This window comes from Gorilla gorilla, chromosome 1, assembly GCF_029281585.2.
Source record: "Gorilla gorilla gorilla isolate KB3781 chromosome 1, NHGRI_mGorGor1-v2.1_pri, whole genome shotgun sequence".
NCBI classification, from domain to species: Eukaryota; Metazoa; Chordata; class Mammalia; order Primates; family Hominidae; genus Gorilla; species Gorilla gorilla.
The window spans coordinates 221046525-221073646 of NC_073224.2; the positions used below are offsets into that span (position 1 = coordinate 221046525).

Below are 27122 nucleotides of genomic sequence, written 5' to 3' on the forward strand. Positions count from 1 at the left end.
GGGGTTTTTGATCACCTTTTTCTACCTTGAAGCCTCTGCCCATCAGAACCGTGGAGCGCAGCAGCCGGGTATGTGCCTGTGACAGACCCATTCCAGCCATGTGGTGTGTGGCAGGTTCCCTAGGGCTCGGCCACATGTTGGTAGGGCTGGAAAGGAACAAAACAGCACTAAATGGACAAGGGTCTCTGATTCAAATGGGTCCCTAATTCACTGGAGCCACCTCCCCGCTTCTGACTCCTTGGGCATATTCACCTTTGAATTTAGGAATTTTCAACTTTCTGTTTTGCCAGCAACCCTGCCCTTTGGTGTGGGGTCCAAGGGGTCGGGGACCCAGAGTGGGTGTTGCTGGGCTGACTGATGGCAGCCTTCAGAGGGAGTGAGACCACCCCTCCCTTCCCTCCTTCCCCCACCCTCTTTGACACAGCTGGTTTTTTTTTTTTTTTTTTTTTTTTTTTTTTATCAAAAGCACTAATTTTGTGATGTAATGTGATGTAGCGATGAAGGACCCAGCCCCGGAGTCAGACCATGTGGTTTGAATCTCAGCTCTGCTAGTCGGGCAGCCCGGGCTGGATTTCTTAATTTCTCAGTGCCTCCATTTCTTCATCTTTGAAATGGGGTTAGTAATAGTCCCGGTTACTGCAACCATTATATGAGATGATGAACCGCAACACCAGCATGATGCCTGGTTCTTATTGACAATGGCTACCACTTTCTCCACACCTATACATCACTACATGCCTGGCCTAACTTGGCTGGACTCCAGAGTTGGGCTCTTTTGGCCACAGTACTGTGTTTCCTGATAGCACTTATGTCCTTTACTCCTGAAATATTTGAAATGTCAGGAAGATGAGACTTGTCCTTGGACAAGTGGCAGAAGGCCAGGGCATGGCCAAGTTATCAGGATGCTCTCTCTTTCCAAATAGGGTTCCCCTAGACCACCTAGCCCCTCTAGGCTCTAAGAAAGAATCATCATAATTCCAGCCTCCTTTCCTCCCTCTGGGCCCCCAAACCTCTCCACCTGCTCCAGGTGCCCCACAGTCAGTGGCGGGACCATCGCTATGTAAATGTCTGTGCAAATACCCTGGTGTCAAGCCGCCAATTCTCCAGTGAGGCAGGACTACCTCCTGAGACCATCACTTCCCAGCCATGGGGCCCAGGGCAACGACCATCTGCTCCCTGTTCTTCCTCCTATGGGTCCTGGCTGAGCCGGCTGAGAACTCGGACTTCTACCTGCCTGGGGATTACCTCCTGGGTGGCCTCTTCTCCCTCCATGCCAACATGAAGGGCATTGTTCACCTTAACTTCCTGCAGGTGCCCATGTGCAAGGAGTGAGTCTCCAGTGTGGGGCTGGAAGTGGCAGTGGGGATGGGGTGGGAGGCCAGGCCTGGTCCTGTGGGTCCTTGGGAGCCAGACCAGGACCAAGGGCTTAAAGCACTCCTCCCTATTCATTGCCAACCCCCTTATTCTGGATCCATGCCCCTAGTCCTCAGGGAGGCCCCGTATAATATGGGTTACCAAAATCTTCGGCGACTGTGCTCTGAAACACTGAGACTTGGGTCATCTCAGTGCCATTTTTTTAAATAGAGTTACAGAATGTTTGAGCCTAGAGGGCTCTTAGAGGCCATCAAGACTGCTCCCACCCACTTTGACAACTGGGGGACTCCCAATGGGTCCATGTCAAAGCCCATTCTGAAAACCTTCAGGAGGCAGAATGTGATTTTTCTGTAGCAGGTTCCGTGGTGGGTAGGGGTGCTTTTGGGCCTAGAGGGAAGTTCCTCTTCCCCCACCTCCTCCCTGAGCCCCTTGGGGTGGCAGCATCACTTGGAGATTGTGGGGGCTGTGTGCATCTGCATGCAAGCACGAAGGACATGGAGCCAGCCTGGGACTAAAAAAGAAAGAGTGACCTCTTGCAGAGAGGGTGAAGGTATTGTGGGAGACAAGGAGAAAGGTAGGACAGTGCAAAAGATGATTAAGGGTTCACTATAAGAAATGCATCATTTATGACACTGGGGAAGATTATATGCTGGCTTGAGAATGGTGAAGGTGATGGCACCAGGCATGATGCTGGGTTTTCTAATGCTTGTGATCATGGTGGGGTGTATAATGATGGTGATAGTTGTGATGAAAGTAATGGTGGTGATGCTGATAATGTTGATAACAGTAATACTGGTGATGATGACAATGATAAAAAGTATGATGGTGATGATGATGATGATAGTGGTAATGGTGGTAATGGTGGTGATGATGGTGATGGTAGTGATGATGATGGCAGTGGTGGTGGTAATAGTGTTGGTAATGATGGTGCTGGTAGTGATAATGGTGATGGTTGCGTTGATGATGGTGATGGTTTTAATGATAGTGTTGGTGATGATGGTGATGGTAGTGATGATGGTGTTGGTGGTGATGATAGTGATGCTGAAGATGGTGCTGATGGTGGTGATGGTGTTGGTGATGATGGTGATGGTAGTGGTGCTGGTGATGGTGTTGATCGTAGTGATGCTGATGATGGTGCTGATGGTGTTAGTGATGACGTTGGTGATGGTAGTGATGATGGTGATGGGGATGGTGATGATGGTGATGCTGATAATGATGGTGCTGATGATGGTGATGGTGGTGAGGGTGTTACTGATGGCGTTGGTGATGGTAGTGATGATGATGTTGGTGGTGGTGATGGTGGAAATGGTGGTGGTGATGGTGGTGATGATGGCTGTGATAATGGTCGTGCTGATAGTGATGGTGGTGACGGTGATGATGGTGGTGATGATGGTCACAAGGTTGTGGTGACAGTGATGACCCTGGTGGTGATATTGGTAATATGGGTAGTGGGTGATGATGGTGATAGTGGTGATGGTGGTGATGGAAGTTTTAGTGGATAATGATGGTCACATTGGTGGACATTGGTAGAGTGGTGATGGAGGTTATAGGGATAGTAGTGATGATGGCCACATGGATAACAGTATCAGTGGTGGCCATATGGGCAATGGTGACCCTAGAGATGTGGTATGGTGACAATGACATGGTGAAAATGCTCGAGTCTTCTGGAGTGGCTCTTCTCAGTCAATGCCTTGGCTTTCCTGTGGCAGGAAGGAGGAGTGGGCTGGTTCTCTTATCTCTTCCTTCCTCATTCTGGATCTGCTTCCACCTCATGATGCTGTGGCCCCTCCAGGTATGAAGTGAAGGTGATAGGCTACAACCTCATGCAGGCCATGCGCTTCGCGGTGGAGGAGATCAACAATGACAGCAGCCTGCTGCCTGGTGTGCTGCTGGGCTATGAGATCGTGGATGTGTGCTACATCTCCAACAATGTCCAGCCGGTGCTCTACTTCCTGGCACACGAGGACAACCTCCTTCCCATCCAAGAGGACTACAGTAACTACATTTCCCGTGTGGTGGCTGTCATTGGCCCTGACAACTCCGAGTCTGTCATGACTGTGGCCAACTTCCTCTCCCTATTTCTCCTTCCACAGGTGAGGCCCCTGGGCCCTGGAGAAGGACCTGGGGAGGGGGGCAGAGGAATGGCTGTCTAGAGGCCTCAGAAGCCACTTCCTCCATCAATCATGGGAGGTGATGATAGGACCAGAAGCAGGGTCAGGACATCAGCCCAAATCTTGAGAAGGTAGCCCAGCTTATGGAGTAAGGGCTCAGGCTTTGGAAGCGGGCAGATCTGGTTGTGCAACTTGGCACCGAGCCTTGGCCACAGTGAAGCCTTTGGCAAATCTCTTGACTCTTCTAGCCTCAGTTTCCTCACCTGTAAAGTGGGATGATAAACGTTCCATCCCAGGACTGTCTGAAGGTTAGTGTTCAACCTGTGTAAATTTCTGGCACACAGTAGGTAGTAAATAATGTTGTTTTATAAAGCATCTTGCACAGGAATAAAAACTTGAAGTGCTTAGTATTATTCTGTACAGCTGCCTAGCACAAGGTCTGCCTCGTAGTAGGTCCTCACAAAAGGGTGATTTGTATTACTACTATTATTATAACTATTATCATAATCATGCTTGAAAGTGCCAAGTGCAGTACTGGTACAGGCTATATATTCATTAAAGATCAGCTAGCAAAAGACTTGGCACACAGTAGGTAGTCACAAATATTGTGATTGTTACTGTTTAATGTTAGTACTTTTACATGAAGCATCTAGCTGAGGACTGAATTCATTCTTTCATTCATGTAACAGATATTTATTGAGCACCTACTATGTGCCAGGTACTGTTGTAGGTGCTGGGATACAGCTGGCAACAACTTAGAAATCATCGCCCTCATGGAGTTTCTCTTCTAGTGGAGAGAGACAGAAAATAAGTGTAAACAATAATAGGTGATGCAGGATGTTAGAGGTGAGAAGTGCAATGAATAAAATAAAAATGTGGGCAGGGTGGGGGGGTCTGGCATGTCAGTGGAAAGGAGGAGTTGGTAGAAGGAGATTGCAATTTTCAACAGGGTTGTCAGGTGGGTGTCACTGACAATTGGGCGAAGACTTGAGGGAGGTGAAGGAGTGAGGGAGCCATGAGGGACCTAGCAGAAGAACATTCCAAGAAGAGGGGTTAGCAAGTGCCAAGGCCAGGAGGTGCCTGGTATGTTTGCGGAACTAGATGAGCAGAACTGGAACCAGAGGCAGAGGAGAAGGAGATGAAACCAGACAGGCGAGAGTTGTGCAGATAAATGACAGAGCCCTTAGGGGCCATTCAAGGACTGGCTTTTCCTGGATGACGTTAGGAGCTGTTGAGGAGTTCTGAGAAGAGGAGTAAAGTGACCTGACATGTGTGTGAGCAGGGTCACTGGGCTGCCATGTTAAGCATAGACTATAGGGGAAAGGTGGATGGGTAATGTTGCAGTGCAGGCCGGGGATGATGGTGGCTGGACAGGAGGGAGTGGGGAGCTGGTAGGCACTGGATGGATACATTTTAAAGGTAGAGCCAAGAGGATTTGCTGATGGATCCAGTGTGACCTGTGTGCGAAAGAAGAGTCAAGGACGACTCCAGAGTTTTTGCCCTGAGTCACTGGAATGATGGATTCATCACCAGCCAAGATGGGGGAAGGTGTGGATGGAACAGGCTCAGAGGAGAATAGGGTTCAGTTTCGATTTGTGAAGTTTGAGATGTCAGGCAGGCAGTCGTGGTATGCATCTGAAGTTCAGGAGAGAAGTCCCGGCCAGGGCTATCCACTGGGGGTTGTTGACGTGGAAATGGGATATTAAGCCATGAGGCTGGATAGGACCACCAAGGGAGGGGGAGAGCAGCTGGAGAAAAGGCAGGGACTGAGGCCTGAGCCCAGGGTCCTCCAAGGTTAAGAGGTCATAGAGAAGAGAAGGAACCAGGAAAGGAGATGGAACTCCCAGTGAGTTGGGAAGAAAACCATGGAGCCCTGGAGGTGGAGGGAAGAAATGTGGCTAGTTGATGAGCCTGATGGTGATGAGGGGGAGGAGGAAAGCGCTGTGCTTAGTAAGAGTTTCTAGATGATGGGGATGATGGCTATGTCATTCACCTAGCCCAGGATGTGGTTCTCAATAAAAGCCAGTGTGCTGATGACCATGAGGATGATGGTGTATGTGGCTTGGCCCAGGGTGTGGTACACAGTAGGCGCTCAATAATCATGATGAGACTGAGATAAGGCACCTGGCCTAGGGCCTGGCACACAGTAAGTTCTTATTGCATGGGGGCTACCTGGGGACCATGATGATTGATGATGGTGTGAACCAGCTACCCCTGGGGTGGCTTGCACTAGGTGCTTCCCAGATGATGATGGTGGATAGAGCCCTGGGGTGGGGGCAGAGCACCCAGCGGGCACTCGCTCATGCCACAGCCCTTCCCCTTGCAGATCACCTACAGCGCCATCAGCGATGAGCTGCAAGACAAGGTGCGCTTCCCGGCTTTGCTGCGCACCACACCCAGCGCCGACCACCATGTCGAGGCCATGGTGCAGCTGATGCTGCACTTCCGCTGGAACTGGATCATTGTGCTGGTGAGCAGCGACACCTATGGCCGCGACAATGGCCAGCTGCTTGGCGAGCGCCTGGCCCGGCGCGACATCTGCATCGCCTTCCAGGAGACGCTGCCCACACTGCAGCCCAACCAGAACATGACGTCAGAGGAGCGCCAGCGCCTGGTGACCATTGTGGACAAGCTGCAGCAGAGCACAGCGCGCGTCGTGGTCGTGTTCTCGCCCGACCTGAGCCTGTACGACTTCTTCAATGAGGTGCTGCGCCAGAACTTCACGGGCGCCGTGTGGATCGCCTCCGAGTCCTGGGCCATCGACCCGGTCCTGCACAACCTCACGGAGCTGCGCCACTTGGGCACCTTCCTGGGCATCACCATCCAGAGCGTGCCCATCCCGGGCTTCAGTGAGTTCCGCGAGTGGAGCCCGCAGGCTGGGCCGCCACCCCTCAGCAGGACCAGCCAGAGCTATACCTGCAACCAGGAGTGCGACAACTGCCTGAACGCCACCTTGTCCTTCAACACCATTCTCAGGCTCTCTGGGGAGCGTGTCGTCTACAGCGTGTACTCTGCGGTCTACGCTGTGGCCCATGCCCTGCACAGCCTCCTCGGCTGTGACAACAGCACCTGCACCAAGAGGGTGGTCTACCCCTGGCAGGTGAGGGGGTGGCTGCCATAGAGTCTGCAGGGCACTTCCATCCTCCTCCCTTGGGGTTCTGGGCAAATGGGTGTGAAAGGGCACGAGTATCCCATTCTTCCAGACACATAGCACTAGTCCTTCCTGGTGCCAAAACAAAATTGCTTTTTAAATTAATTGAACACTCACCATTCAAGATAGTGGTCTGTTCTTGGGAGATTCAGGTGGAATTCACCAGAAGGAAATCCCACAGGCAGTGGGAACCGCGGCGCCCCCCTCCCCCAGTCTCTCCAGGGTTGAGAGCCTGGGACGGGCTTGTGTTTTCGCGTGGACCCTCTAAAGGCCTTTCATTGCTTTTATGGGTCTTCATTACCCTAGTTCTGTATCACCCTGGTTCAGACATAGACTTTAAATCTGTTCTTCTGGCTTAACACACACATCCACATCCACAGGCACACACAGAGACCTCCCACCACGAAGCTTTCTGGGATATAGAAGGTTTTACTGAGGACCAGAGGAGCAGGGGGGATTTACATTAGAGACACACACTTTATACTTTGCTGTTAGAGATCTCTGTTCTTAAATGGTTCCTTGGCTTTTTCACAGTTTGGGGCCAGCCTCCCACCCTGCTATTTAGCCACTTCCCTAAACCCTGTCCAACTCCCCTCTTTGTTCTCCCCTTTCGCCCACTTGCTAGATCCCTCTCCCGTCCTCAAATAACTGTTCACTTCCTTAACAGAACAAATTAGTTTGCTCTGAAGAAATTCTCTCTCTCATTCTATTTAATTGTACCTCTCTATCCCATAATCTCAGATCCTAACCTTGCAACCTTAAACACTTTTCTTTTAAAAGATTGCAGTTATTCTTTAAAAGGAATTCCGGTGCCAGTTGGTAAAAATACTGCGTATTGCTGTATGTCCTGTTACATTAATAATATACATAATTATCATGGGTGCTTTACTCCTCTTTGAGTGCCTACTAGGCACTGAATGCCTAGTATATATCACATCTAACTCATGACCCTCCTGTGAGGATAATCTACAGGTAGAAAAGCTGAGGGGCAGGAAGTCAATGTGACTAGCCTGTGATCGCATACTGGTAAGTGGTGGACCATGCTTTTGAACCCAGGTCTGGCCCATTCTGCTGTGGTTTTCCCACTTCACCTTCTGGGCATCCTCCCAGCTGCAACTGGCAGGAGCTATGATGAAAGACAGTTGACTTTTTCCTTCTCCCAGCAGCGGAGACCAAAGGGCACCAATCATAGCAACCAGGATGTCCCATCCCTTTTGTTGAGCACCTACTATGTGGCAGGCCTGGGGGACCCCCAACCTAGGAGGAGATGAAGACAGTTAATAAGATCTGTCTGCCAAGTGCAGCAAGAAGTCAGAATTGCAGCTGTGCACAGAGCAGGGGCATCATCATGGTGGGAGAGGGTCAGGGAAGGCAGGACTGAAGTAGGGAGTGAACAGGCACTGGACCTTCCAGGAGGAGAGTGGGAGAGTGGTGGCCTGGCCACGTGACTGGGCTTGAGTGGCGAAGGCTGAGAGGCGACGGGAACTGCAGGTGTTACTGGAGGGCATCTAGTGCCCTGAAGGAGAGGCGGCTTTGTCTAGAGGCAGCAGGAGTTCATAGAGCATTCCAAGCACTGACATGACATTCTTGAGACAGCCCAACAAGCCAATTTAGGGCTGGGGATGATGCAGTCAAGAGGCAGGGAGCCCAGCCCACCCTATGTAGGCTTCACCCAGGGTCTCTGCTGGCATAAACAGCGTCCTTGGGAGAATTAGAAAATGATGCCCTTTTGTGCAGACAAGTTAGACCAAGACGCTCTTTGGCTTTGGATGCATGCAGACCTGTGGCAGGCACATGGCTTTGTGGCCTGAATGGGCTGGACTCCAGCTGTTCCTCCCAGTTGTCCTAAATGGACCCACTCATGAAGGGCACAACCTGCAAAATGGTATGTGGTGTCCTTACTACCTCCCATCCTCCTTGCTGGGTCACACCACGGCACTCTGTTTATTTTTGTCATAACAGGTATCCCAAGTTGTGATTGTGTTGATATCCTTTGTTTGTTTATTGGCTATTCCCCACACCTCCCAAACTGAGGCCAGTGAGAGCAGGGACCCTGTCAATCCTTTCCAATGCTGTATCCCAAGTTGCTAGCACTGGTCTGGCTTGGCGTTGATTCTCAGTGAATATTGGATGAATGAATGGGCACTTATGTGCCGGACACGGTGTTCACCTCTTTACATGAATTCTCAGTCACCCCCAGACAGACACTGTTGAGCAGATACTGTTACTACACGGTTGCTCTCCCATACACAGGTCAAACTGAGGTTCAAAGAGGTGACAGGCACCCAGCTAGGGAGTGGCCAGGGGTGGTGGTAAGGGATGGTGATGAAATAGTGCTGGGGTAGTGGGGATGGGCACCCCATGAGAGGCAAGGTAGAGAGACAGGACTCAGGGGCGATGAGAAGAGTTGGAGATGACACTGGGTAGATGTGCTGCCCGTGCTGATGGTGGTGGTGGGGTCAGATTAGTGGGAGGTTGGGTAAATCCAGGCTGGCAAATTTGTGGCCATCACAGCAAAACTGTTCAGCAGGTTGGCCGGGTGCGGTGGCTCACACCTGTAATCCCAGCAGTTTGGCAGGCCAAGGCAGATGAATCATGAGGTCAGGAGTTCGAGACCAGCCTGACCAACATGGTGAAACCCCATCTCTACTAAAAAAACAAAAAAATTAGCTGGGCATAGTGGAGGGCGTCTGTAATCCCAGCTGCTCGGGAGGCTGAGGCAGGAGAATTGCTTGAACCCAGGAGACGGATGTTGTAGTGCGATCTGAGATCGCACCTCTGCACTCCAGCCTGGGCGACAGAGTGAGACTCCGTCTTAAAAAAAAACAAAAACAAAATGTTCAGCCAGTCATTGAATCAGGAGGGTCAGGGTTGCGAGGTCTTCTCAGGTTCTGGTCCAGTCCTTTTATTTCACAAATGGGGCCCTTGGCACTGGTCTGGCTCTTCCCCACACAGCTCTCTCCACCTTTCTCCACCCCTCGGGCATCTCGGATATGGCCCACCTGTTCGTACATTGTAAGGCAGGTGGCGGTGAGCTGGGCAGAGCTTAGCTATCAGACCTGGAATGGAATCCCAGTGCTGCCACTACTAGCTGTGCAAACCTGGGCAAATTTAATATCTCTGAGCCTTGATTTTCTCATCTGTTAAATGGAAGGAATCATATGTGCCCTGCTGAGTTATTGAGGGGATGTGCAATCATGATGCAAATTACCTGGGGCAGCGAAGAGGCTGAATGTACTCCTCCTCTTCCTCTTCTCTGACACTGAGTGCTGGCCTCAGGAGAGAGTGTGGGGTTGGAGAGGTGGACTTGAGTCTGCCTTAAATGTACAGCTTATGCTGGGATAGGGGTAGGGCTAGATGGGGAAGGGGAAACGGGGTTCAACCTGATGAGGGAACCCCAAGGTGCCCAAGTCCCTGCCAATAATAGTCTAGGCTCCCACCCACTCAGGACAATTACAAGGCCAGTGCTTTCTGACCCCTTGGGGGTGATATCTTGGATCCCTCAAGTCCCAAGTGCTCAACCCTGCTTGGGCAGGTCATTGCAGAGGTGCAACATGGGCACCCAGGACCTGACTCCTAGGGGCCTCCGCCATCCTGATCCTCATCCTCAGGCCGACCACCTGGTTGGAGCCTCCTTCTTGGCTCAAAGGACCATTGCCCTTGGGCTTAGCAACCTATGCACATTCCAAAGAGTCTTTCTGAGTCAGGACCTCACCTGCTAGGCAGGGAAGGGAGAAGGCCAGGGCCCAACTCCCTTGGCTACCTGTCTGTGTGTATCAGTCCCTGAGGCCAGGTGAGCCCTAAAGATATAGCCAAATGGACACTACCATTTATGGAGGGAAAATCTAGGAGCCAGGTCCATGGGATATTTGAGCTGGAAGTCCTTTCAGCGTTAGCCCAGCAAGGTTCAGAAACTTGCTCAGAGTCACACAGCAAATTGCGAACAGAACTGGGACTGGACTTTAGGTCGGAGGATGCCCAGTTCAAAGTGTGCTCTAGTTTGTCCCAGCTGCTGCCTACTGAGAGTGATGGGGGGTTAGGAGGTGGGGAGAGACTGGAATGAGAGCTGACCCTAAGGTCTGGGGAGGTAGGAAGGACCCAGGGATCAGGGGAGACCCCAATTGACCTTTGCAGGTGACAGAGACAGTGGACTCTGTACCTCATCTCATGTATTGGGTTCAAGAGGGATGACTGAGGTGACTTCCAGGGAAAAGGAAATCTATCAGCACCTTGGTAGGAGTGCTTCCTGTCTCAGGCTCTGCTCTAAGTCTCTAACATAGATGAACTTATTTTTTGCTTCCAAGCCCAGAAGATAGAGTTTTTATTGCTCCCACTTTGCAGAAGAGGAAACGGGTTCAGGGAGGTTAAGAAACAGGCCCAAGGCCTCACAGCAAGGGGCAGAGCTGAGGCCTGAACCCAGATGTGTCTGGCTCCAAAGCAGAGCTCTCAGCCACTGACTCCTAAATTGCCACCCTTTCGGAGATTTATTGCCTCCATATTACAGAGTTGGAAATCAAGGCTAATGGAATGGTAGAATCTTTCCCAGGTCCAGGAAAAATTCTGGCTCAGATTCTGATGCTAGCTGCACTTCCCTTCCCTCTGACCCCGCCAGCTGCTTGAGGAGATCTGGAAGGTCAACTTCACTCTCCTGGACCACCAAATCTTCTTCGACCCGCAAGGGGACGTGGCTCTGCACTTGGAGATTGTCCAGTGGCAATGGGACCGGAGCCAGAATCCCTTCCAGAGCGTCGCCTCCTACTACCCCCTGCAGCGACAGCTGAAGCACATCCAAGACATCTCCTGGCACACCATCAATAACACGGTCAGCCAGGGGGCCTGGTGGGTGGGCAGGCCTGGGGCAGGGCCTGGGGCTCTTGCTGGAGTGGCTAGGGCCCTTTTCATTAGGGACAGAGCCTGGAGATTCTTTATCAATCTCTGAGGGGATGTCTATTTGTGGGTGTATTGTCTGGGGTCCTTTCCTTCCCCCATTGATTGGGAACTATGCCTGTTCATGGCTTTCTAGTTTCCCAGGAAGAGGGGCTCAGGGGCCTCTGCAAGGTAAACGTTCACTGAACATGTGTGTGCCTGGCTTGGTGCTAAGGATTTCAATTCTCACATCAACCCTGGGGCAGTGGTCCCCAACCTTTTTGGCACCAGGGACTGGTTTAGTGGAAGACAATTTTTCCACAGACTGGGAGGAGGATAGTTTCTGGATGATTCAAGTGCATTGCACTGTGTGCTTTATCTCTATTATTATTGTAACATATAATTGTAATATATAATGAAATAATTGTACAACTCACCGTAATGTAATATTAATGGAAGCCCTGAGCTTGTTTTCCTGCAAGTAGATGATCCCATCTGGGGGTGATGGGAGACAGTGACAGATCATCAGGCATTAGATTCTCATAAGGAGTGTGCAACCTAGATCCCTTGTATGCACAGTTCACAATAGGGTTTGTGCTCCTATGAGAATCTAATGCGGATGTTGATCTGACAGGAGGTGGAGCTCAGGTGGTAATCAAGTGATGGGGAGCAGTTGTAAATACAGATGAAGCTCTGCTCTCGCTCACCTGCTGCTCACCTCTTGCTGTGTGGCCAGGTTCCTAACAGGCCACAGACTGGTACTGGTCTGTGTCCCGGGGATTAGGGACCTCTGCTTTATCAATAGCTGGTAGGATCTCTATTCGTGGGTATACAGTCTGGGGTCCTGTCCTTCCCCCATTGATTGGGAACTATGCATGTTCAGGGCTTTCCAGCTCCCCAGGAAGAGGGGTTCAGAGACCTCTGCAAAGTAAACACTCACTGAACATGTGTGTGCCAGGCCTGGTGCTAAGGACCTCAATTCTCATATCAACCCTAGGGGATAAATGCTACCATTTTCTCCATTTTATAGGTTAGGAAACTGAAGGCACCGAGAGGCTGTGTGACCTGTCTGAGGCCACACAGCTAGTCTGTGGTGGAGGTTCTCTATATACAGCATACAGCTAGTCTGTGGTGGAGGTTCTCTATATACAGCATACAGCTAGTCTGTGGTGGAGGTTCTCTATATACAGCATTCAGGCTAAAGCCTGTGATATGGCTTGGCTCTGTGTCCCCACCCAAATCTCATCTTGTAGCTCCCATAATCCCCACATGTTGTGAGAGGGACCCAGTGGGAGATAATTGAATCATGAGGGTGGGTCTTTCCTGTGCTGTTCTCCTGATAGTGGATAAGTCTCACAAGATCTGAAGGTTTTAAAAATGGGAGTTTCCCTGCACAAGCTCTCTCCACTTGCTGCCATCCATTTAAGACATGACTTGCTTCTCCTTGCCTTCTGCCATGATTGTGAGGCCTCCCCAGCCATATGGAACTGTAAGTCCATTAAACCTCTTTCTTTTGTAAATTGTCCAGTCTTGGGTATGTCTTTATCAGCAGTTTGAAAGTGGACTAATACAGCCTGTCATTGGATACTCTTGTTTTAGTTTGGTAGCTATGCCTTCAACTGAGTCTGACATCTGTCAATCTAAAGATCCATTATTTTACCCTCTTTACAGAGTAGACCATCAGAATTCTGCTGGAGTAGGAAAGGATAGAGACCTGCCTTGTGGAGTTGGGGAGGGGATCTAGAGATCTAAAAGCTTCTGGAAGAGACTTCATCACTCTGCTTTGCTAATAGCCTGCACCCTCTTCCCCCCAGTCCCCGACAGCACTCTATCCCCAGTTGCAGAGGTATCTGATGCTGTGAGTTTCTGAGTGCCTTGGGGATTTTTGTGGAGTAAATTAGGGTGGTGTCTGTGTTAGTTTCCTAGGCCTGCCATAACAAAGTATCACAGACTGGGGTGGGTAGGGAGCTTAAACAGATGAAATTTATTGTCTCACTGTTCTGGAGCCTGGAAGTCCAAGATCAAAGTGTCAGCAGGGTTGGCTCCTTCTGAGAGCTGTGAGGTAGAATCTGTTCCAGGCTTCTCCTCAAGCTCCTGGTGGCTTACTGGCACTCTTTGATATTACTTGACTGTAGATGCACCACCCATATTAGTCCACTCTTGAATTGTTACAAAGAAATGCCAGAGACTGGGTAATTTATAGAGAAAAGAGGTTGAATGGGCATACTATTCTGCAGGCTGTACAGGAAGCATGATGCTGGCATCTGCTCAGCTTGTGGGGAGGCCTTAGAAAACTTACAGTCATGGTGGGAGGCAAAGGGGGAGCCACCTTGTTACATGGCTGGAGCAGCAAGAGAGAGTGAAGGAGGAGATATCACACACATTTAAACGACCAGATCTCACAAGAACTCACAATCAGGAGGAGAGTGCCAAGAGGATAGTACTAAACCATTCTTGAGAACTCTATCCCCATGATCCAATCACCTCCCACCAGGACTCACCTCCAACGTTGGGGACTACAACTGGACATGAGATTTGGGTGGGGACACCCACATCACCACCCCATCTCTGCTTTCACCTTCAGGTGGTGTTCTCCATGTGTCTGTCTCCAAATTCATCCCTTTTATGAGAACATCACTCATATGAGATTAAGGACCCACCCTCCTCCAGGATGACTTCATCTTAACTAATTATATGACTATGTTGACTGCAATGACCCTATTTCTGAATGAGGTCACATTCTGGGGTCCTGGGGACTAGGACTTTAAGCAGGATATAGTTCAGCCCATACACTGTCTTAGCTTTGGTGTCTCCCAGAAAGCAGAGCCGGAGACAAGGGTTTACGTGCAGAAGATTTATTCCAGGACATGATACATGGACAGGAACAAGAGTGGGAGACTGGGGAGAGTTCCACAGGGAACAGGGAAAGTTGGTCCAAGAGAACAACCTCAAGCCACACACTACTCTGAGCAACTGGAGGTCAATCTTACTGGGACCTCCCGAAGAGCCACCTTAGCATTGTCTCCCAGAGGAGGGAGGAGGGTGGCAGTAATCCACTAGCTCCCATCACCTGGTGGTCAGGGGTTGCTCTGTGGGGTGTTAGCTTCAGAGGCCTCCCATGGGCATTTCATACTGCAGCCTTAGGGCAGAATACAAGACACAGCTGTGTAGCCGAGGCCAGGTGCTGACAGGTGGCACTTGCTTGAAACTGGTGACTGCAGCAAAGGCTGGAATAAACAGTGGGTAGAGAAAATATGAGGCAGGCCACAGAGAGGCCCATTTCTTGTTCCACTCAGTGGCTTTCCTTGAGCCTGAGGAGTCACAGACTTTTTAGAGCAGCCACCAGCTCAGTCTCTAACAGAAAGGGAGTTTGGTGGACTTAGCCACTACCCAAAGTTGTCACTGATATTCATCTCTCTCTTCTGCTTACCATTCTGGGTTTCTTCACTCTCAGCCAGCATTTGGCTGCTCTCAGTCACTTGCCTGGGGGGTGATCCAGACCTTCTTCCCCAAGGTGTCTGGGCCCTTAGTTGCCTTGCATTTCTGGGCTGTGCCTGCTGCAGATCCCCACCAGCAGGTGCACTGGGATTGAAGCACCCAGGGTTGCCTGGTGAGTCCTTGGGTGCCAGACCTACTCCTTCCTACTCCACTTGTGTAGCAACCACCTCAGCTCCACCCACGAATCCAGGTCAGTTACCTCTTCCTTTCTTGGCCTTCTCATTCACTGGCATGAGGAACCCAAAATGACCACATGGTAATCGTAGAGCCCTATAGTGTCTGCTGGTGGAAGTATTCCCCCTTTGGGGACCCGAATCTCTATTCCAGCAGAGTGTAAGATTGTAGAGAGGAGAAGCACCAATGCTGCAATGGGTTCCTGAGAATAATGGTGCATGTAGCCAATCCTTCTGGTTGCTGGACACACATATTCTAGCTGTTGAGGCCACAACACTACACACAAGCCATTCATTCAAAACTTCATCTTAAAGAGCAGTGTCCCCACCTTGCAGGGGGTCCTGAAGATGGTACCTTAGCTGAGCTTTTAGTATGCCATCTCATCACCTGGTTAGATAGGATACTTCTGGGTAATGTGGTATATGTTAGGATCAGTGGAGCCTGTGGTCACATGCCCATGTCACACCCCTTTACCATGAAGTTGACTCCTGATCTGAGGTGATACAGTGTCCTGCATCAATAAATCATTTGCTCTGTAAGCCCTCAGATGGCGATGCTGCACTGAAATCAGGGAAGGAAAATTCTTATGAGGTTGAAACACTGCTTCTTCCAGAGAGGAAAAGATCTGATGTAATAGATCTTTCAGCAGTTGGTTGGCTGGTCTTTTTGAAGCATTGTGTCAAGTCAAGGGCTCAGCATGGGTCTCTGATGCTGGAATGTTAGGTGTTCTGCAATGGCAGTAGCTAGGTCAGCCATGATGAGAGGAAGCTCAAGCTGTTGGGTTCATATCTGTAGCCTCCATCCTTGACATCATGGCCACTCTGTGCAGGCCTTGGGGTGACTGAGGACAAAAGCCAGCTGACCGTCACTGGACAAGTCAACCTTCTTCTTCTTCTTTTTTTTTTCTGAGACAGTCTCGCTCTGTCGCCCAGGCTGGAGTGCAGTGGCACAATCTTGGCTCATTGCAACCTCCGCCCCCAGGGATCAAGTGATTCTCCTGCCTCAGCCTCCCAAGTAGCTGGGATTACAGAAATGCACCACCACACCTGACTAATTTTTGTGTTTTTAGTAGAGACAGCGTTTCGCCATGTTGGCCAGGTTGGTCTGGAACTCCTGACCTCAATTGATCTGCCGACCTTGGCCTCCCCAAAAATGCTGAGATTACAAGCATGAGCCACGGTGCCTGGCTGGGACAAGTCAACCTTTCAATCTGGTTTCTATTACTCTGTGTTTGCTCTCTGGTTTGCATTAACATGAGACACAGAGATCTTCATGCTTTGTGCTCACTCTCATGGATCCATGCATATACCTTTCCCCAAGCAACTTTGTCTCCATTCTTCCACTCTTGTTCTTTCCAGGCCCCTGAACAACCAGCCAAGCCATTCCATATGTCCAGGATCTCAAGAATATCCATCCTTCAGGACATCTCTCCATTCACACAGAGCAAACAACCAAGTGTCCTGCTTGCATCTCCACATACAAGCAGTATCTCCCATCATTACTGTCCTTCAGAATTCACCCTGAAAAAAGCTTTGTATCCCTGAAAAAAGCTTAGTATGGCAGCAGTCCACTGTCAGCTCACATTAATATATCAAACCAACCTACTTGTGAATCATTCCTGAATGTTCTCCTCTATTTATTTGTCATAAAGAATCTCTCCATGAGGTCTTAGGTATGATTTGAGGGAGAGGCATTTGTTACAACAGAAATAGATACAGGAGTCACAATAATTGATTTAAGAAATTTACTTGGACCCACTGGCGCTTCTTGGATACCATTTCCCTTATATGAAGACTTGTTTTTATTCCTGCCTCTCTATAAGACTCTGTGAATCTGATAGTCACTTGATGTCCTGGGGTCAGGTACTCAATTTCCATGATGGCCCAGCAGGACTCCAAGAGTTGATTTTCAAGTAGTGAGTAGCATGTTGTTGTAGAAGGCATGGCATTGTTGCATCCCTCTCTTTGGGCTTGCCAATTCTTATAAGCATAGATAACTCAAACATCATCAGATCTCCTCGATCATGTGACCCCAGTGGCAGGATCGCTTATACAGAAGCCAGGGCCTTCTTCAGAGTCATTTTCTGGACTTGTTACCCTCTGCCTTGAAACTGAAAGCCTGCTGAATCACCTGATAAATGGGTTGCAGTAGTATTTCCAGGAGCAATTTATGTTGTCCTGCAAATCTAAAGAGGTTTATAAAGTTCCATACTTTCATGGTAGCAGGTGTAGGGTGGATGACTTGCCTATTATCTTAGAATGGATGTCCTGGCATTCTCTGTACCTTTGGCCTCCTAAAAACGTCACCAATGTAACAGCACCCCCAACCCCAAGTTTTGAATCTTTACAAGGTTTATCTCCAATCCTCTGGCATTCATAGGTCTTACTTGGATATAAAAGTGCTTGCTACTTTCTACTAACCAGGTCCAATTACCACGGTGTCATGAATATCATAGACCAGCGTGATATTCTGCAGAATGTCAAGATGAACAACTTCCATGTGGACTACATTGAGATTGAAAGAGTAAACTCTATGATAAGATAGTGAATGTTAGTGATTTGATAAGATAGTGAGTGTTAATGATGTAACATCTTTCTTCTTTTTAAATACAGATGTTTATAATAATAAATTTCCCTCTTAAGTATTGTTTTCACTGTACCCCATTAATTTTGGTACACTAAAATTTTTTATTTTTGTGATAAAAGACATATAACATTTACCAATTTGTTTATTTTTAAGCATGCATTTCAGTAATGTTAAGTATATTCACATTTTTGTGCAACAGATCTCTAGAACTTTTTCATTTTGCAAATTTCTAACTCTATTCCCATTGAACAACTCCCCATTTCTTTCTTCCTCCAGCCTCTGGCAACCATCCTTCTACTTTATGTTTCTATGAGTTTGACTACCTAAGACACCTCATATAAGTAGAATCATACAGTATTTGTCTTTTTGTGGGGTTAAGTTGTGTTTTTATTTTCATTAATCTCAAAGTATTTTCTAATTTCACTTGTGAATACTACTTTGACCTATTGTTATTTAAGGGTATGTTGTTTAATTTCCACATGTCTATGAATTTCCCAAACTTCCTTCTGTTATTGATTTCTATTTCATTACATTGTTGTTGGGGAACATACCTGTTATTATTTCAGTCCTTTCAAGTTTATTAAAACTATGCTTACTATTTGCTATAAATAAATAGCAATGGTGTCAGAGGCCAAAATTTTCTCCAGTGTCCTTTTTTGTCTCCCATTTTATCTTTGGGTTTCCCTAGATATTCCTTCTTAAATGCAGTCTCAGCCTTGCAGTTATTTCGGTTGTATCCCTTGATTGACATGGTGGTGAGATAGAGGGGAAGTGTTCTGTAATCCTGTGATTAGGTCTCAGTCTTTCAGTAAGCCTGTGCCCCAGAACTGTGACCTTCATAAGTGCTTCTCACCCCAACCCCTTAGGTAAGACAAGAAGGCTAGAGAGGGCTGGAGTTCAGAATTTCTCTTTCCATGTCAGTTAAGCTCTGGTAAAATTCACATCAGTTGGGTTCTGGTAAAATGGTTTCCCTTGAGGAAAGGCATTTGTTAAGGAGAACAGAATGCTCTGAGCATATTTCAAAATGGCTGCTTTCCTTATCCCCTGCTAGAAGCATGAGAGTTTTTTTTTTTTTTCCTACAGTTTCCACCCCAAAACCTGGGGGGCTTCTAGGCTTCCTCCCCTGAACATCCTGCTGGTTGGAGAGGGGAGGGGGCCCCCAGAATGTGGGAAAAGAGGACTCAGGGTCTCTTGCCCTCCTCCCTCCAGATCCCTGTGTCCATGTGTTCCAAGAGGTGCCAGTCAGGGCAAAAGAAGAAGCCTGTGGGCATCCACGTCTGCTGCTTCGAGTGCATCGACTGCCTTCCCGGCACCTTCCTCAACCACACTGAAGGTATGATTCACAGGCCTAGCACTCCTGCCCTGCCCCTGCCCTGCCCCTGGAGTCTCTAGGGCTTGTCCTCCTTGGCAGGGTCTCTGGAGTACCCCCCAGGGGGTGTGAGTGTCCAAAGGCCAGGGACCAGATCTGATTCCTCTTGTATCCTCCCAAAACCTAGTGTAGAGCAAAATCCTCCATACAGGCTGCTTCAGAGAGGGAGGCAGAAGGGAAGGGACGACACTCCCCCAAGCCGGACTGCAGCTGATCCCACTCCACACACACATAGCCCAGGGCCCAGGGAGTCAGGCTGGGGAACACCCACTGGATGAATGAATGAATGAATGAATAGATGGTATTTGCAATAGGAGGAAAGCATCTGGCAGACAGGGAAGACACCATCTCATTTATCCCTCTGGCCTCCCAAGTGCCTAGCGTAGCTCAAAGCATAGCATAGTTGCTCAGTGGGTGCTTGTTGAATGACTTCCTTGATGAGAAGAATGATCATTTCTCCCTATAGAACATAAAATCTAGGAACATGCAGACAACGTCATCTCTGTCCACATTAGTGTTTAGCACAGTTCAGAGTTTGGAGCTCAATTCTTTTTCATGACTTCATGTAAATTAAATGGATGATGACATTTACCAGTGCAAGTATTTAATATGTGCCTAGCAGACCACAGGACACAGAGCAGGTGGTGAACAAGTTTGTGGAATGATTTCATTGGCCTTCCTCCCACAGTCAGTCAATAGCGGCGAGGTGAGGGCTGGGTTTTATCCATCTCTCTGTGGCCTTCCACCCCAGGTCCCTATCACAATGGATGGTGCTCAAAAACACGTGTATTGAATGCATTCTTTGAGTAAGTGGTTGAATGCCTCTCACACCAGAGGGTGAGGTCTTGGAAGGGAGGAACTGCAGTTGGTAGGCTCTGGGTCAAGGAGACCTGGGTTCAAGTCCTGCCTCTCTAACTTACTGGCTTTGGGCAAATTACTTAACCTGGCTGAGCCTTGGTTTCCTCATCTGTGAAATGCAGTTGCTGTGAGGATTTGATGAGCCAATGCACATGAGACTTGAGGAGTACTGGCTGTGAATGCAAGGGTTGCCCTTGGTGCTCTCTCTTCATCCCTGGAGCCTGGCCCTGTGCAGGGCTGGGAGGATGCAGGTGCTTGGAAGATGGGCTTGGCTAATGGGAGTCGCTGTGGCTTTTGCAGATGAATATGAATGCCAGGCCTGCCCGAATAACGAGTGGTCCTACCAGAGTGAGACCTCCTGCTTCAAGCGGCAGCTGGTCTTCCTGGAATGGCATGAGGCACCCACCATCGCTGTGGCCCTGCTGGCCGCCCTGGGCTTCCTCAGCACCCTGGCCATCCTGGTGATATTCTGGAGGCACTTCCAGACACCCATAGTTCGCTCGGCTGGGGGCCCCATGTGCTTCCTGATGCTGACACTGCTGCTGGTGGCATACATGGTGGTCCCGGTGTACGTGGGGCCGCCCAAGGTCTCCACCTGCCTCTGCCGCCAGGCCCTCTTTCCCCTCTGCTTCACAATCTGCATCTCCTGTATCGCCGTGCGTTCTTTCCAGATCGTCTGCGCCTTCAAGATGGCCAGCCGCTTCCCACGCGCCTACAGCTACTGGGTCCGCTACCAGGGGCCCTACGTCTCTATGGCATTTATCACGGTACTCAAAATGGTCATTGTGGTAATCGGCATGCTGGCCACGGGCCTCAGTCCCACCACCCGTACTGACCCCGATGACCCCAAGATCACAATTGTCTCCTGTAACCCCAACTACCGCAACAGCCTGCTGTTCAACACCAGCCTAGACCTGCTGCTCTCAGTGGTGGGTTTCAGCTTCGCCTACATGGGCAAAGAGCTGCCCACCAACTACAACGAGGCCAAGTTCATCACCCTCAGCATGACCTTCTATTTCACCTCATCCGTCTCCCTCTGCACCTTCATGTCTGCCTACAGCGGGGTGCTGGTCACCATCGTGGACCTCTTGGTCACTGTGCTCAACCTCCTGGCCATCAGCCTGGGCTACTTCGGCCCCAAGTGCTACATGATCCTCTTCTACCCGGAGCGCAACACGCCCGCCTACTTCAACAGCATGATCCAGGGCTACACCATGAGGAGGGACTAGTGCCACCCGGTGGCGTCTGGGAGGGAGGGAGGGCCACGGAGTTGGGAGGCAGAAGCCAGGGGTCTTCCCTGGCTGGTTCAACTCCAGATGGAAGCAGGGAAGCCATCCCCAATTACTCCCACCTTGCCCTGGTTAATAATTTAGCATTCCTTGGAGGTCCTTTGCATCTGGGCCATTTTTACCCACTTAGTATTGGGTGTCTTAAAACATCCACACTTCATTGCTTTCCCTTGACCTATTTTACATGCCAGGCACTGTCATCTTCTAGAAAAAAACCACCCAAGGTGACCTATTGGTCTCCAAAGACAAAGTCTGATTTAGCAGCCTATAGCCGCATCTGGCGGTCACAGTGGGCACCTGCGGGTTGCAGCTCATTCCCTTCACTCATGTTCAAGGCCAAGGGAGGCCTTGGGTGCGCTGGGCTGGGTGGGCCGGGCTGGTCTGGGCCAGGGTTGGTGTAGGCGGGTGGGGCCTGCCGTTCAGCATGTGAGCTCGGATAGTGCAGCCATGGCTCCATTTGGTAGCTGTCTCACATGTCCATTTCCTTTCGTTATTCCCGAAGCGCTCGGGCCCAGGTCCCTGGGTTATCTCTAAAGGATGGCCAGGCATAGCGTGCTTCCCAAATGCTTGTGAATAAACCTCACTTGGGTGAAATGAATGCACTTCCTTCCTGTTTTTTGACGTCCCCTGAGAAAGAACATGTGGAATCAGAGAGACCTCAGTCTCAATCCCAGTAGTGCCACTTCCAAACTGTGTGACTTTGGGCCGTTGTGTTGACTTTGATGGGGACAACAGCTAACATTTATTGCCAAGTCCCTGGCTAAGAACTTAACTACTTTACCCATGTATTCCTCACAAAACTCTGTTGGTTGGGTGCAATTATGCTCCTTATTTTACAGATGGTGGGGTGAGGGTAGGGGGAAGAAGAACTCAAAGAGTTTATGGAGCTTACCCAGAGTCATAAAGCTTGTCTGAGCACCTCCTTCCCCTCCCCAGAGCCCATTCCTGGAGCCACTGTCCTCTACAGAGTAACATCCAGGCAGCCTTGCCTAGGAAGCTGTCCCCACCACAGTGCACAGGGGGAAGGCTCCAGCTCCCCGGACAAGGAACTGTGCTATGGCAGGGGCTTCAGATTTTAGGCAGGTGGCTGGTGGGTGCAGTGACCAGGAAAGCCTTTGAGAGAAGCTGACATTTGGAAAGAGCCTTGAAGGACAGAGAAGTGTTGGAAGGCAGGAAATTTGGGTGTGTGGGGGAGGGGCAGGTGGGGACAGCAGGAGGAAAGGTGGGATGGAAGGAAGACCAGGCAGTTCCAGGAGGATCGTGTGGCTGAGAGTGGCCGGACTGTGAGAACCCAGCTTCGAAGGACAGCTAGGGCCATATGTGGGGGGCCTGGCCCTGGGTGTCTGGACCTTGTCTTCTCTGGGTGGCTACTGTCAGCATCCTGTGCACATGCTGGTTTACCCCTCTCCTGGGTCACCTGGGATGCCATCCAGGCCCTGTCTGGCCACTGTGACCAGCCTCCTCTGTGGCTGGGTCCTCTTCCCACAGTCCCCAGTGCTGGCCTGGCCTAGTGGGCTGGAGACTGCTGGGCACAGACCCCAAGAATAGACGGTCAGGGTCTTTCCAGAATGTCCTTTCTCTGTCCCCTCCAGTTACTTCCCAGGGGAGCCCAGAGCTTGGGCCAAGGCCCACCCCAGCCCCAAGCTTTCAGGGAGCCACACTGAATGATCCGTCCCTGGGTGCGGCTGTGTCCCATCCCCCTTGCCCTGGGGACCAGATTGTCAGAGGCTCAGAGAGTTTTAAGCTATTAATTCTCTTTTCTTGCATGCTTCTGATGGCTTGGTTTAATTTTTTTTTTTTTTTTTTGTAAAAGAGATAATCACCTAATTTCTTGGTTCTGCCTCACAGACCACCATGAGAGAAGAGAATCCTGGAATCCCACTGACCTCAGGGGGCCTCTGCTCCACACCTCCTAAAGCAGCCCTGAGGCTGGGATCTTAAGCCTTTAAAGTTCCCCTCCAGTGATGGGAGCCTCACCGAGGACAACTGTAGTTGTCAAAAAATTCTTCTTAGATTGAATCAAAATCCTACTCCCTGGGATTTCAGTTTATGGACACTAGTTTTATCCTTTGGGACCATGAATTAAATCTAATTCCTAGCCTAAGCATGGTAGCTCACACCTGTAATCTCAGCACTTTGGGAGGCCAACGTGGGAAGATTGCTTGAGGCCAGGAGTTTGAGATCAACCTGGGCAATGTAGCAAGACCCCATCTCTACAGAAGTAAAAATTAGCTGGGCATGGTGGTGCACGCTTGTAGTCCCAGCTACTCAAGAAGCTGAGGCAGGAGGATCTGTTGAGCGCAGGAGTTCAAGGCTACAGTGAGCAGTGATTGTGCCACTGCATTGCAGCCTGGGGGACAGAGCAAGATCTTGTCTCTCCCTTCCCCACAAAATCGAATTCCTCTTTCTCATGATGCCTTTTATATACAATAACAAAAAGAATTGCCTTTCAAGGAGCACCTGCTGTGTGCCAGGTACTTTTCACACATCATCTCCAGTCCCCAGAATGACCATGCCCCATGGGTACCAGTGACGTTGGTGGACACAGGCTGATGCCTCCCACACCCCTTCCCTCCGCCCTACCTGGCAGCCCCTATATGGTTCCAGGGAAGATGAGGCCATCTCCTGGCTCCAAGGGCTGCAGCAAGTGACCTAGGCCAAGCCAATCAGCACTGTTCTTCCCAGTCTGCAGTGATTGGCTCAGAGGTGGGCACATGACCTTGGTTGGTCCAATCAGAGAGACTCTCAGAACTTTTGCTGGAACCAAGCTTCTTTGTATAGTAACTTGCAAGGCCCTAGAGCGAAGAGCTGGGGGCAGTTCTTGTGGGATCACGAGGCGAGTCAGCCTCAGGGGAAGGCTGAACCTTACAGAAGGCAAAGAGGAAGGATAGAAAAACTCAGCCCTTAAAACTCTTTGTGAGCTATTGGATCTCACCTGACGGCAGCCCTGCCTCTGAAACCTTCCATTTCATGAGTCGGTTAATATCCCTTATTGCTTAAGTTAACTTGAGTTGGATTTTCTGTCCTCTGCAACCCAAAGCATCCCTGTACTACTGTAAAGGAAACTGAAGCTCAGAGACGCTGATTAACTTGCCCAGGGTCACCCAGCTCTTAAGTGAGCGAGCTAGGATTTGGGCTCAAGGGGGGGATTTGGGAGGGGTTACAGCAATTGTGTTCTCCTCACGTCATCTCTTCTTTGGTCTGAAGGTCCCAGGTGCTCTTAGGACATGATTTTGGCCACCATCCCGGTCCTTTCCTTTGGACACTCTGATTTGCAAGCCCCTCTCTTCGACCACTTTTCGAGCTTTCCTTTCTTTGGTCCCTGCCATCCTTCCCAAATCCACAGTCTCTGGCCGCCTGAGTCATGTCCCCTAAACCTGACACAGTCAGGAGCCCTCCTGCCTCAGGAACCTCCTGTGGCTCCCCAGTGCCTGGGCAGTAAGTCCTCATTAACGTTGTTGCTACATTCTTGGAAACTGTGACTTCAGATAAAAAGACAAGGCATATAATGAAACCAATATTTTGTTCTCATCCGTATTATAATATATTATAATGAAACAACGTTATTTGAGGACCTGCTGTACGTCCTTTTGCTTAAAGTCGCAGTTTCCAAAAACCTATCCGCGACAGCATTAAGTGAGGACTTCCTGGACAGTCATGCCTGACCTCCTTTGTGTGTGGAAAGCCTCACAAAATCTGAATCCTGCTCATCTTCCCAGCCTCATCTCCCAGTGGCCCCGCTGGACTCCTGGCTGTCCCCAAACATGGTTCCTGATTTCACACTTTTGCTCAAGATGTTCCTTCTTGATCTTCCTATGGGACGCTTGTATTTATCCTTCAGGGCCCAGGTCAAATGCCTCCTCCCCCGGGAAGCCTTTCCTGCCTTGTGGCAGAGGGGATTCTCTGCTCCCATAGCCTCTTGAGCTTCATACCATTGGTCCTAACGCTTGGGACCTGGCTGCTGTCTTTCTGGTCTGGGACTTCCTGCAGGAGAGGGTCAGCTCTGTTCTCTGTGCAGCTCTTTTCTCACCTGTTGTGGTCACCTAAAGCCCATTGCTGCTTGAAGCCTTGAGCACTTGTTGGCTGGGCAGGGCAATCCCTGGAGCCATTTGCAGGGCTGGCACTGACCTGGTGGGAGTGTCCTTTGTGGGGAGTTGGCTGCAATCGGGCGAGCTGGCTCCAGGCCAGGTGAAATGGGCCAGAATTTCCTCCACTGGCTGGGGCTGCAGAGGGGGAAGGAAAGGGTGACAAGGGGAAGGCAGAGGCTGGAGCTGAGCCTCATTGGTAAGGAGGAAGGTGTGGTCGGGTCTCACAGGTGGCATCCCCATCACTCAGACCAGAAACCTGAGTCATCCTTGACTCTGTTTTTCTCCCATCCCGCACCTTATGGTAAGGACCCCCTCTTGGCCAAGGGGACCAGAGAAACCTTAAAAACAGAGTCCTAGGTCATGAAGAGAAGGGAAGTCAGATATGCCTTGTTATGTCCCTTCCATTTTGGGGTTTAGGCGCAACTAACCAGCATTCATGGTAAAATCGAGATCATAAGACAGACATAATAGGCTCTTTGTGGCAATAAGATACCAAGTTATAAGCAAGACCGAAAGCCATGGCAAGGAAGGGTTAAGTCAACCTGCAGGCCATTGATCTTGCTAAACAGGCCATAGCGTGACTGACTCTGATACAGCATCCTTATTTTTTTATTTTTTGAGATGGAGTCTTGCTCTGTTGCCCAGGCTGGAGTGCAGTGGCATGATCTCAGCTCACTGCAACCTCCACCTCCCAGGTTCAAGCAATTCTTCTCCCTCAGCCTCCGGAGTAACTGGGATTACAGGCACCCACCACCACACGTGGCTAAATTTTTGTATTTTTCGTAGAGACAGGTTTTCACCATGTTGGCCAGGCTGGTTTTGAACTCCTGACTTCAAGTGATTTGCTCACCTTGGCCTCCCAAAATGCCAAGATTGCAGGTGTGAACCATTGTGTCCAGCCTACAGCATCCTTATCTTAACTTAAACATTCCTTTCTGCTAACTCAAACTTTTTAGACAAAGTTTTCTTCCTTTCAGCAATTGTGGATTACAGAATCTCTGAATCCACCTATGACTTGTAAGCCCCCACTTCAAGATATTCTGTCTTTTTGGGCCAAATCAATGTATCCCTTCCATGGATTGATTTATCTCTTTTCTTGTAACCCTGGCATCCCTGAAATGTATAAAACCAAACTGTAATCCGACCGCCTTAGACACACTTTCTCAGGACTCCTTGCTACTGTGTGTCCCCGGGCTGTGGTTATTCATATTGGCTTAGAATAAACCTCTTTAAGATATTTGATAGAGTTTGGTTTTTCCATTAACACTGTCAGCAAAACTATCTGCTCTACCTTCAAAATATACACCAAACATAGGTAAGCCCAGATTCCTGCAACAGCCTCCTAATTGCCCTCTCTGCCTCTATCCTTGCCCTCCGAGTCTGGAGTGGTCCTTTAAAACTCTGAATTGGTTCATGTTCATTCTTTACTCCATACCCTCCAGAGCTCTCCAGCTCATGGACAGAAGATCCAAAGTCCTGATGTGTGTGTCAGACCCACAGGCTCCCCTCTACCTCTGTGACCTCTCCGCAGCCTCCTCTTGCCTCCTACACCCCTCTGCAGCCACACTGGCCTCCTCACCATCCCCTGAACATGCCATGATTTCTGCCCCAGGGCTTTTGCACTGGCTGTTCTCTCTTCCTGGAATGCTCTTCTCCATATAGGCACGTGGCTCGCTCCCTCATTTATTTCTCTTCCTGCTTAACTCTTTTCCTTAACACTTACCACTGTCTAACTCATTATATGGTTCACTTCTTTGT

The 27122-nt window shown here is 49.7% G+C and overlaps 1 protein-coding gene across 1 annotated transcript; it reads left to right on the forward strand.

The window, feature by feature from the left end:
• The first annotated feature begins 1146 nt into the window (after positions 1-1146).
• Positions 1147-21216, forward strand: TAS1R2 (taste 1 receptor member 2). The gene is made up of 6 exons (XM_019039186.4): positions 1147-1328; positions 3167-3467; positions 5812-6585; positions 11249-11458; positions 18970-19093; positions 20288-21216. Exons 1-6 carry the CDS (start codon positions 1147-1149, stop codon positions 21214-21216), a joined length of 2520 nt encoding a protein of 839 aa, XP_018894731.1.
• Positions 21217-27122: the final 5906 nt, after the last annotated feature.

What these genes read in the sequence shown, in the direction of transcription:
- TAS1R2 (XM_019039186.4), top strand. Translation starts at nt 1,147, where the DNA reads ATGGGGCCCAGGGCAACGACCATCTGCTCCCTGTTCTTCCTCCTATGG. An exon ending in CAGGTGCCCATGTGCAAGGA is followed by an intron (nt 1,329 to 3,166) that starts GTGAGTCTCCAG and finishes TGGCCCCTCCAG; the next exon opens with GTATGAAGTGAAGGTGATAG. An exon ending in GGCACACCATCAATAACACG is followed by an intron (nt 11,459 to 18,969) that starts GTCAGCCAGGGG and finishes TCCTCCCTCCAG; the next exon opens with ATCCCTGTGTCCATGTGTTC.